The sequence below is a fragment of the Phalaenopsis equestris genome, unplaced genomic scaffold (assembly GCF_001263595.1).
Source record: "Phalaenopsis equestris unplaced genomic scaffold, ASM126359v1 Scaffold000094, whole genome shotgun sequence".
NCBI classification, from domain to species: domain Eukaryota; kingdom Viridiplantae; phylum Streptophyta; class Magnoliopsida; order Asparagales; family Orchidaceae; genus Phalaenopsis; species Phalaenopsis equestris.
The window spans coordinates 5,704,229-5,717,199 of NW_018164536.1; the positions used below are offsets into that span (position 1 = coordinate 5,704,229).

The 12,971-nt window shown below is 33.1% G+C and overlaps 1 protein-coding gene across 1 annotated transcript in view; it reads right to left on the minus strand.

Moving 5' to 3' along the window:
- Positions 1-10,192, minus strand: part of LOC110020151 (protein RRP6-like 3) — a 121,998-nt gene extending 111,806 nt beyond the window's left edge. Inside the window, exon 1 of the mRNA XM_020718152.1 lies at positions 9,663-10,192. Coding sequence (XP_020573811.1) covers positions 9,663-9,894 — 232 coding nt within the window. The 5' untranslated portion in view covers positions 9,895-10,192. The remainder of the gene's footprint in view (positions 1-9,662) is intronic.
- Positions 10,193-12,971: the final 2,779 nt, after the last annotated feature.

The following is a 12,971-nucleotide window of genomic DNA, read 5'->3' on the forward strand; positions in this document are numbered from 1 at the left end:
AACAATAGGATAGTTGGGACATCTCCGGGGTTTCTCCTGGATCTGTGATATCCCCTACTTTTCTTCCATTTGAATTCCTAAAATAATTGTTCCTATTTTGAGTCATTCTCATTTGATTTTCCCATGTCCAATCGTGAAAACCTAAACTTTGAAATCTTGAAAGCAAAACCACCTGATCTTAATCGAGAGTTATCTTAAGTGATTCCGATTATTTAAGATGTAATTAACTATAGGGGCTTGCCTCTATAGGGAACCAGGAACCCAGATAAAATAAACCCTATCTAATTTTTATGTTAGATAGGGGAACTTGTTGGCCTTTTTATAAAATATTTCGCAGATCAAAACGGATGTCACAAATTGTTTAGTCTAGATGATTAAATCTCTATTACAAGTAATATATTTATTCTTCGGGATAAATGTATTGCTTGTAGTATTGTATTAAATCATCTAAACTATTTAAAAATGTGAGACTCGTTTGGTCTCACTTATTTTAAAAATTAAAATGTTACTTCTTTAAAAAAAGTTATATTTATATTTAAATTATTTTTAAAATCACAAAATCATCACCTTTTCAAACTATGAAAGTTAAGTTGAACAATAAAACGGCCGACAGCCTACTGCGCGATGAACTATGTGTGATGGTGCGACGGACAAAGTAGATGGCCTGCGATGGTGCAAGGGATGAAGTAGATGGCCTGCGAGAGATGACTGAGCTACTGCGAGATGAACTATATGTGATGGTGCGACGGACGAAGTAGATGGCCTGCGATGGTGCGAGGGATGAAGTAGATGGCCTGCGAGAGATGACTGAGTGCAGGAAAGGACAAGCTCGATTCGAATAGGTATGTAGAATTAGGGATTTTTTACCATTTTTATTCGAGTATGAGGCGGGGTGTACGCCCCGTGAGGCACGTATTGCGCTCCGGACCTTCCCGGGCATAAGCCCCCCAAGATTTGTGCCCCCATCATTGGTTTGGGGTGAAAGACCTTACACCCTGTCCCGGAGCGCGCCCCAAAAATGCCTTTTAAAACAAAGTTTGGAACCTTATCATACGCTTTTTATAAATCAACATCATATATAAATCATCCTTGCTCTCTTTGTACTTCTCTATCAAACTTGTCAATAAATGTATAGCTTTCATAGTAGACTTGCCCGACATAAACCCAAACTGATTTCGAGAAATCTTTGTATTACGTCTTAACCTATGCTAAATTACTTTCCATAATTTTAATTTATGACACATTAATTTAATTCCTTTATAATTTGCACATTTGTGTGCATTACCTTTTTTTCTAAAAAAGGGACAAAAATACTCTTCTTCCACTCCTCAGGTATTTTTTAGTTTTTAAAATAAGATTAAAAAGTTTACTAAACCAATAAATTCTCAAATCTCCTAAATATTTTCACTTATATTGGGATACCATCAGATCCTACTGATTTTTCACCCTTTATTTACTTTAAAATTTCATAAACTTCCTTTTTACTAATGCAACAATAAAAATAAAAAATTTTATTATTATTAACGTTATTAAGATCACTAAAGTCAATCGTATTTTTAAAAATTTCACTGAAAAATTTATCAAAATATCACTCACCTATGTTGAATATCTTCATCTAAGAAAAACACTTTTTGATCTTCATCCTTAATACACTTAGCTTGAATTTTTTTTTTCTTTTTGTATGCTAGTTTATATGCATATTTTTAACCATCTTTAGAATATAATCTATTATAAAGATCACTAAAAGTGAAATTACTAGCATCACAAATTATTTTCTTAATCTCCCTATGCGTCACCTTATATTTTTTTCCAATTCTCCAAGTATTTACATTTAAACCAATTTTTATAACAAAACTTTTTATATTTTATCTTTTCTTGCATATTATTATTTTACCACCAACTAATAATTAATGTGCTACATTTAAAAAAATATATATATGAGATTTTGGAATGCACACAAAAACAATTTAAAAACTACTCACCAAAATAGGTAAATAAAATTAACTTCAAAATAATATAAGGTAAAGTAAACAAGTCCATGAAACTTGGAACCCACTATAATTTTTCTACACCTCTTATGTTTCTGATAACATTTAGGCCTTTGTGTTCCATGATGTCACATTTTCCATAAGATACAACCATATTAGTATGCTTCCCTTTCATTTACAAATAGAGGGATCAATGTAGCTAACAAATTCAACAGTATGAGCTTAGACACAACAAATGAAACTTGAGAAGGCATATAATGAAGTACCACGAGAATTTTTTTGATGTATTTTAATGTAAGAAGTGTCAAAATTAATTGGCATTATTAAAGATATGTACGATGGAAAACTGAATAATTATGAACAAAGCAAAAAGTCTGCAAGTATTGTCAAAGATCAGCATTGAGCTAATACCTTTTAAAATTGGCTACATAAATGTACACAAAAAATGTTCAAATGAAGTGCATTGGTGCATGCTTTCTGCGAATGATACGGTTCTATTAATGAAACATCCACTAACGTCAATGTAAATTAAGATAATATAAGAAATATTTAAATGGAAATAGTCTCTAAATTAAAAAAAAACAATAGAGATAGTATATATCATTTTAGTGTCATAATGTTAACAATGTCATTCAATATTATTAGAAGATAAGGTACCAAGTAATTGTGATAAGTTCAAGTATCATGGATTTATTATAAAAAAAGATATCGATAAGAATTTAGCTTTTAGCATAAATATATATGTTTATAATGGAGATAAAACAACACAAAACCTTAATCCCGCTACGTGGGGTCGGCTACATGAATCTTTTTTCTCCATTGCATTCTATTTAGTGTCATATTTTCATTTAGTTATAATAAATTAAGATCATTTTTTATATAATAAGCCCAAGTCTTCCAAAAGTCTACCCCTGCCTTTCTTAACATAAATCGAATCCAAAACATCTTTTAGAGGTCTACCCCTGCCTTTCTTAACATAAGTCGAATCTAAAACATCTACTCTCCTAATCGGGTCATCGGATGGCCGACGTTTAATGTGACCAAACCATCTAAGACGACTCTCTCTAATTTTGTCCTTCATTGGAGCTACACCAACCCTATCACGGATATATTCATTTCACATTTTTTCTCTAAGTGTAAAGCCACTCATCCACCTAATCATTCTCATCTCAGCAACACTTAACCTAATATTATGCTTCTCTTTTAAAAGCCAACATTCAACGATTTAGCGTTATAGAGCATTGCAGGTCTCATCGCAGTCTTATAAAATTTTCCTTCCCGCCTAAGCTGTACTTTTCTATCACACAAAAGGCCCGAAGCATTCCCCCACTTCAACCAACCAACTTGAATTCTACTATTAACATCCTCATCTATATCACCATCATTTTGAACAACAGACTCGAGATATCTAAATCGTTCACACCTTTTAATAATTTGATCACCGAAAGTTACACTTCTATCACTAGAGCTACTATTGCTAAAATCACATTCCATGTATTCAGTTTTAGTTCTACTCAAAAGAAGGCCTTTAAACTCCATTGTTCCATAATTCAAGTTTTTCCTAGGTTTTTTCTCTCATCTTATCCATGAGAAGGATATCATTAGCAAAAAGCATACACCAAGGTAATCCATAACTAAAGCAAAAAGATATGGGCTTAAAGTCGATCCTTGATGTAATCCAACAGAAATAAGAAAATATTTGGCCAAGTAACAACTCTAGTATGCATATCTTTAATTGCTTGAATATAAGTCATATCAACACCTTTCTTCTCAAGAACTCTCCAAAGGATATCTCTTGGATGTGAAAAGTAGAGGGTTGCATTAGGTAGTCGCCAGCGTAAAACTTGTCAAAAAAAATGACATGAATCATTTTGATCTTTAAAAAAAAAGTATAGTAAATAAAAAAAATAATTATTTAAGGATTAAAATTTATTTTGAAGAAGATTATGTTTTGAAGTTGATTATGCTAGACTATTAAGGATTAGTAGTCTATGTCAAGATATAGTTTCCTGTGTGAAAATCTCAAGCTTAGAAAAGTAAGGAGTCGGTCGTTGTAAATAAAACTAGTGTCGAAATAAAATAAAGGACATGGCTTATTTTGCTTGTAAAATTACGTAATTAAAGTTCCAATTGAAGAATTTGACTTCCCAGTTGTATAATATATGATTCTTGATTAAAATAATCAAGTGGTTATATACAATGCAAGATATCTTATATTCTATGAAAGAATTAAATATATCCAAGTAAATTATCATTTCATCAGACTAAACAAAACAGATCATCGCTCAGCATGTCTCCATATAATTAGTTGATATCTTCATTTTCCAATTTCATAATAAGATAAAATTTAGTAATGTCCTCTCATCCACCTATGTTGAATATTTTATTCTATAAAAAATAATTTTTTTTATTTTGATCTTTAATGCACTTTACTTGAGTTGAATTTTTACTTTTCTTTTCTCTTTATTTGGCTAGTTTATACATATATTTTCACCCTCCATAGTATATAATATATTATAAAGATCACTAAAAACAGAATTTTTAGCGTCGCAGATTGTGCCTCAAAATTTTTTTTTATGATAAAAAAATATCATATAGACTTCAAAATATTTTTTATTAAACCGCGGCAGATTGTGCCTCAAAATTTTTCTTTATGATAAAAAAATATCATATAGACTTCAAAATATTTTTTATTAAACCGTGATTTATTTACTAATGTTATATGATTCAAATGCTTGCTATAAAAAACTTATTGAAATGTATGTTTAATGTGATGGAAATAAGAACATTGAGATAATATGTGACAAAATTAGAAAGGATAAATAACTAAATGATTATATTATAAAAAAGATTAGAGTGGCATCTATTGAAGATTAACTGATTAAAAATAAACTTTAGGTGATTTGAGCATGTGCAACTAAGGATAGAAAGTACGTCCATTAAACAAATTAAAAAAATTAGTGTCTAAGGATTCAAAAAAATTGAGAACAAATAAGATAAATGGATAGAAATGATTCAAATGCTTTGTGAATAATATATTTAACATCTCAAGAAGCACTAAATAGGAACAAGTGTAAATTATTAATTCATGAAGCCAACACCAAATATTTAGGATAAGGATAATAATGAATGAATGATGAAGTGAATATGTGTATAATGAAATTACACTATGGATCTAAATTTTCAAAAGTAAAGTCACACCTCGATGTGATATAGAACAAGTCTCAAAGTTCAACATGCTATTTAACAAAAATAAAAAAAGAAATAATAGTATATATGAAAGATTTAACGGAATCATTAATAAAACTAAATAGAATAGACGTGCAATCCAAGAATACAAATAAAAATATACAAAGTAATAGCCTATCAATTCATGTGCTTAGGGGTGTGCATTTGATCGATTCAGATATGTTGGTTGACAAATTTGTTAAGCCTATTAAATCAAACAAAACTATGAGAAAAATCAGATCAACCAAATCATAAGTAAAACGAAACCAAATCAAACTGCAATATAGTTTAGTTAGTTCAATGTAAGTTTAACCGAATTTTGAAATCACAAGTAGAGACGTGTTTTAACTAGATTGCAACTCAGAAATCCTATTAGATTTGATCCAAACCAAAATCCAGAATCTCGCTTTAGTGCTTTCCACTCCAAGTGCTTCTCGTGACTCCATGAAGCATGAGTGCGACTATGGCCTAAAGCTTTTGACGAGGAAAACTAAAAAACATAAATAAAACAATATTTGGCTATTTGCTCAAAAGTTTTAGACTCAGTCAGACCAAATTTATTAACCGAAAAAATAAGCAAAATCAAAACGACCCTTAATTCAAAACAAAAAATGAAACAATCATTTAATACCAAACCAAACCCTCCAAATATACTTGGCTCGACTCAATTTTTTGGTTTAAACAAACAAATGCACACTCGTGCATGTACTACCCCATGATTAATCCGTTCACATAAGAAACAATATTTGTATGGATTCTATGGAAACTGTTCTAGTTCAACAAAAATAAACTGCATACTCAGCACATGAAAGCAATCAATATGACAATCAGTCTAATAAAGGTTTGTGATTCAATGACTCAATGTTTCTCGTGCCAAAAGAAAAGTCTCTACATTACATTTAACAATTTAAGTGAAAACTAAAAACTGTCAAGCACCACATATTTTGCAATCCCTAACAAAGAAACTATTCTCTAACTAGTGTGTAGCCTGCAGCCTAGCTTGGAACGAAACCATAGGATCTTGACCGGGTTTATCATTGTTTCCCCCGCAATCCACTTTAAGCTCGCAGTGATAATTTTTATAATTTAAAATTTTAAATACGTTGTAACAAAATGCTAAGTCCGAATACTTATTCCCTAATCCAAAACAAGCCAAAAAAATATCAAAACAAAAGAACGATCCATAAATTCCAAGCACATAGCATAGAATGTACTCCCTGAAAACAAAATAGAAATACTTATGTGCACAGAGATGATCGGATTTCGAAAATCCGGTGACGGGGAAGAAAAACCAAATATCAATTGTTGAAAATGCATCATAATACGAAAACGCAATCGATCAAAGAAATATCAAAGTATGTAAACAAAGAATCGGGGATACAAACAGAGGAATCGAAGGCAAAAAAGTGAGAGTTTGCTTGCAAATTGAAGATTTGAAGGCAGAAATAGAGATGGGGAGAGTATCCTACACTGGGCTTCGTCTGGTCTAGGGAAGAAAAGCCCTAAGTCATGGATATATTGAGGTTCAGGCGAGGCTTTTCACAAAATCAGCAGGGGCAGCATTGTCATTTTAAGTTCTATTCCACGGAACTGCAAAGCTGCCTTTCAAATTGCAAAACATCATTCCGCCAATGCACTTCTCCAAAAGTCATGAAAACGGTGCTCCCGAAACAGCCTTACGCAGAAGCACTCATCGAAAATTGCTGAAAAAACTATCCTAAACAAAACCTTAGAGATTTTCATCACTGATGTTAGGGCTACTATAATGTTTTCTAAAGCCCAAAGAAGAAGCCTTGATTTGCTATCTACTAAATGTCATGCATTGCAACCTGCACAGCAAAGAAAGTACCAACCAAGAAGACATGAAGCTAAAGCTTCCTTGTTATGAAGAAAATCAACTAAAAGGTAAAGGAGAATTAAAGTGAGATCTCACCAACTACTGTCCAAGCAACATATCGATCAACAAACTTTACTCTCGCAAGTGAATATTTATGCATGCAACCAATTCAAAAATCTAAAATGAGTTTAAAGGATAGTTCTACTGGTGGCATAAAGTAAAACTCAAATTTGGGCTTAATGATGTCAAGCCTCTATTGTTCAAGGGAAGAAACTTAAGACTTTGTCAGCTAGAGTACAAAAAGTCCTGAAAGCTACAAAGATATGACTTAATGAAGAGATGATATGAAAAACTTATTGTGATTGGGATATCAATAAAGTTATAATCATGAAGTTGCTATCTTCATTCCCCTATGATAGCTCAAGGTTCATGAAGGTGAAATGATCGGAGAAGAAATTGGGAAAGCTTGCCATGGGATCCCATCATTAGTCAGCATCAACCCCGCGGAGAGAGGGGTAATCAATTTTTTGCTAGTAGGATATGACTGAACATTTCTCACTCTAATATATCAGAGACAACTGGATGAAAGATATATATAATCCCATTTGTAGAGGGGTTACCAAATTTTTGCTAGTAGGATATGACTCTGGACATTCATCACTCTCTAGTAAATCGAGAACAATCATATGAAGGATTTCTTTAATCACTGCTGGAAGAGGGGTAATCAAATGCAAGCCATCAGGTGTAAAATTTTAGTTGCTCCTCACTCTTCATTATAAGAAGATTTACGTTCTCTCTGGAAGAGGGTTACCAAATGCAGTTTAGCATGAGTCAACTTCAGTTATACATCACTCTCCATTACAAACAAATTTTTGTTCTTCATTAGATGATGGGATATCAAATACAAGTTAGTGAAAGTAAACTCCAACTGCTCTTCACCCTTACAAGTTATGAATGCCTGACAAGAAGGCCCTCGAGTCATTCAAAGAGAGCATAAACTTGAAGAGATTTTAGAATATCTTTCTGAAAACTCTCTTGTAAAAAAGCATTTCTAGCCGACAATGAAATCTCCTTGCAAGACAGGGAGCTTTTTTTTTTTAGTTTTTTTTGGTCAAAACCGTGTTTTAAGCTAAAATCATCATATACACCTATCAAATGTTGAAATCACTTCCTTATCGGACAAGGAGTGAAATATTTTGGCGACATCGTGCTAATATTGAGATCCTCAAATATTTTTGTTAGACAAAGTCAAATATTTGAGTGACATCACACTCAAGGCTAAAATCCCCAAGCATCAAGATAGGGAGTATTCTCATATTATTTGAATATTGAGTAAAAAATTATATTTGATAACGCACAATGCTCTTTGTGAGCTAAGGCCAACTTAGATCAGTCGCATTAGACAAACATTCACCCCAAGTTTATAAGGTCCCCTTGAACGAACCAACTCATAGTTGCTAACAAATATCCTTCTATCAAATTAGGTTCACTGCCTCAACTGATTAAGTAGATCCGGGTCCATAACAACTAGAAATGACGGAACCATGAGATCTTGATCTGACTCATCATATCCCCCACCATCCGATTTAAGGCCATGAAGATATTTTTTTTATAATCTTAAATTTTAAATCTGCTTCTACAATATGTTAAGCCAGAATACTTATTGTCTAATGGCTAGCCTTAATCGAAAGTGTTCTCCAGTTATCGAGAGGGGTAACTAACCATAGGGGCTTGAGCTATAAGAAGCCTAGAAACCCAGATCTTAACGTCCTCGTAAAATGTGAGTGAAATCTTTGGATAGTGTCTTATCTATTATCTCATCTGTCTTCTAAAAATTGAACCCGGAAGTTAGCACTTAAGCTCTCGACAGGAGTATGGGGTGTTAAATTTTCGAAGCCCACATGTTCAAGTGGTTTTGTGCTTTTTATTGTATAAGAGTGGTGTTGATTCGAATCCAACACCATACACATATTTTCCTAATCAATTTAAATGAGTCAATTTCGAGTCGAACACAGACTAGAATATGTAAATCAAGCGGAACACGAACATACTGTTCACGAGCAATTTCGAACATGAGTCAACTTCAAACATAATTAACTTTGAATGAGCTAGACATGAGCCAAGCTTGAGCCTGCCCAAGCTTGGCACATTTACAACCCTAAATTTAACATTATTATAGACTCTCTAAATAAAATAGCCTATGTAAACAGCCATGGAACTAATTTGGCACGTCACTCTTGCCTATTATTTAACTAACACCTTCGCCATTTTCAACAATGTAAAATTTTTATGTAGATAAACGAACTACTTTAAAAGGGAAAAACAATGCCTTATGCATGACCTCAAACAAAAGCCTCAAATCTCGCAATTGAAGCATCCATCAACGACAAATTCCCCTACTCCTCGGACAAAAAGTCCGGCTGCATGTCACTTTTGAAAAGATTCGCCAGTAGAGTCCAACATTTTCTGGTTATGCTAACCTAATCACTGCATCCTTTTCAGATGACAGATAACAGGGAAGTCAATTATAATAGGGCTAAAAATAAGAATAGCAGTGAAGCATGAAATAATCAATGATTATGAGAAAAAAGAATAAAAGGATAATGCACCTTTCTCCTTGCCCTCGCGCTTGAAATGCTTGAAAGGTGTATAAGAATTCTCAGCCCCCACGCACTTGAAAAAATTCTGGGGCTTGTCCTCCACCTCCGAGCAGCGCCGCCGGCAGGCACCGCCCTCTCGCTGCCTCCGTCGCCGATAAATTTGCGCCACAAACAGGAAGGTGGCAGCAACAAAGACACAAGCGATGGCCATGGCAGCCTTTACCCTATCGCGCCTCGCCATTGTCGACGAAGTAGGGGTGTTGACTTCGGATCGTAGCTTGCTTTCGCCCTGGGTTAAAGAGGAAGAAGGCGGCGATGGAGGCGAAGAGACCTCTGGCTGGAATCAATTTGAAGTTGGCCAATGGATCAGAAGGCAGCAGACTTCTCCGCTGCTCCAATTGACGGGAATGCATTTTTAGTCCTGATTATTGCACACAAATTGCTACTAGAGCTTCTAGAGCTCTTGGATCACGTCAAGTCGTATGAAATGAATTGTTTAAAGGGTTTTTCTTTATTTCATCAAGGCCCGAGAAATAGAGAGGATATACCAAGGCTATGATTTGATCTATCATTTCATCATATTCTATTCTAAAGGAGAGTTAAATCTATACATGGTTATGGCGGTTGAGTATGACCAAATTAATATAGTATGATTTGACCAACCTACTATGTCTTAATAAAAGTTCATACCTTCATGTTATCATAATAATATTTGTATTATGTTAATGTGTGCAATCATACTCGTTTTTGTTGATGTTGATGTTAGTGGCATATATGATTGAAAGTTTGAACATGTGTGTATAGTGTGCTACGTGTAATGCATTTAGCATATGTTTATATAATTTTCAATACATTGCATTTTAGTATATGTGTAGGCGAGTGATGAATTTGCATTCATTAGCATTTAAGAAACATGTAGGCTTTAAAGAGGTGCAAGCTTATTTATAAGCTTGGGGTTATGTTATCTTTTACAAACTTTATTTGGAAAGTGAGAGTTAGTTGAGAGCGATAAATAAACTTTGGAAGAAACTTGTCTTACTAGTTTAGCTCTTTATGAAGTTTTTTTTTTCTTTTTGTTTCTAGTTGAATAAGTAAGAATAATTCTCTTTTTTAATATAAATATTTATGTTTGATAAAGTAGCCAATTCTTGAAAAATATGTTTATGCCTCATTGGTGTACTTGATAGATGTAATTTCTTGATACTATTAGTTTTTAGTTCCTGTGAAGTTTCATCAAATCATGCTTATGAAAAAATGTGTGTTAAAGGATGATGACTTTATAGACTGGCTTTTCTATAAGTAAATACATGAACCTCATCAGAAAAAAATGTTATGATTAATATATTAGTAAAATAATATATGTTATTAAAATACTTATCAATAATTTTACTGGTGACTCATCCATCACATTTCCTAATGTTGCTTACAATTATTTAGTCAAACTTATTAAGGATTAGCAACTAAAATGACCATCAACATAAACTCGTACACATAAAATTTTTAGTGGTAGCACAAATGGAAACTTCGTCAATACACAACCTGTAATGACAAAAATTTACATTGGTTTATCAATGTAAAACTCAAAACTCTATCTATAAAGTTAGAAAATATCCTATCAGTTTAAGTGTGCATCAACAAAAATTATTTTTTGTATTTCTACAACGAAAATCATCATTCCTACTAATGCTTTTTTTCATTGATAATGTGCATGAAAAGATAGCTATTTGATATTTTATGTGGCGCGAAATAAAGAATAAGCAACACGATATCATCTCTTTAATAAGACGAGTTTAAGTCAACTACAACAAGGGGGTCGATTTGAGTTCAGTTAGTTATATCAAAATTTTACATAACAAAGTTAAGTCTTTTGGGGCACTTAGCTAAGTTTGATTGAATTTACTTTATTAGTTTGATTTGAAGTTTCAAAATGGCCCAAAGGTTGGTCTAACAAGTCAACGTAAGTTAACTCTACTCCTTATATGTTTAAGGTTGAGCTCAAGTATGACTTTAATGACCTATAAATTATTTATGTTCATTAGAAATCAAATGCTTGAGTGGTTATTTTACTTGGCTTAGTGGGCTCCATTAGATCCTTAACTAGCTCATCCTAGATCAGGGTGAATCTAGATTTGATCAAAAGGCTTGCAGGATGGTTCTTAAGGTTAGAGTTTGAATTTTTGGGTTTTAGGATTCAAAGGTTTGAATGGTTGCCTAAGGGATCCTTGGATCATAAGAAAAGACTTTATTATTACTTAAGTGAGTTAAGAACTAGCTTGAGTTCTAGCTTGGTTTTTGGGTTGAATTCAATGCCTACATAATCACTAGGAAAGTGTGTTAAGGGTCATATAAGGGATATCTTATAATAAGATTAGTTCCTATAAACTATGGAAATGAGAGTATGTCGATAAGACTAAAAACGAGATTAATAATTATATAATTAGTGGTAGTCTAGGAATGATTGAGTTGTATGCAAAAAAATATGAATATTTTGGAGGAGAGATATGGAATCATAGAAGAAATGTAAAAAAATTAATTATTTTATTTTTACCACAAATCTAAAACTTTTGGAAAAAATGGGAGTATATTTAAATTATAGAATCAATTAAGAAGAAAAATAGAAGAGATTTTTCCCTCTTTAATTTTATTTTAATAATAATTTAGATTTCCCAAAAAAAATCATTTTTTCCTCTTTATCAAGCTTATAAATATCCCATTTGGGTGTTATGAAGGGCATACATCTCATCTTAGTTTGTATTTCATATGGTGAAGCCAGGGTCTTCCATTACAAATTAAAAGGTTTAGTTGTCTTGACTGGATGGATCAAACTTGAAGGAGGTCAAGACCCGTGACTCGGCATCCCACTTGGAGGTGATTAAGGCCCATGATTCTATGACTAGGTTTGAGGCGATCAAGGCTCGTGATTCTACGATCGGATTGGAGGCAATCAAGGTACTTGATTCTAATAACGGTTTAGAAGAGATCAAAGCCCGTGATTCTGCTACTGGGTCGGAGGCAATCAAGGCAGTGATTCTATGACAGGTTGTGAGGTGATTAAAGCCTGTAATTCTACAACCAGCTTGGAGGTGATCAAATTATTTGTTCCTCAAGGCATTGTTTTCAATCTCATTAGAAAATCTACTGTTCCTCAAGTTTGACAAAAAGCTAACGTAATCATGGATTAAGTGGGGGCATCTAGATCCCTTCAAAATCACAATAAGTGTCAGAATCTTGACAAGGTGGTATTGATACTCATCGTAGATGAGCTGGACCTTTTTATAAAAGCTTGGAGCATAGAGTTTGTGAAAATGAAATATCTTC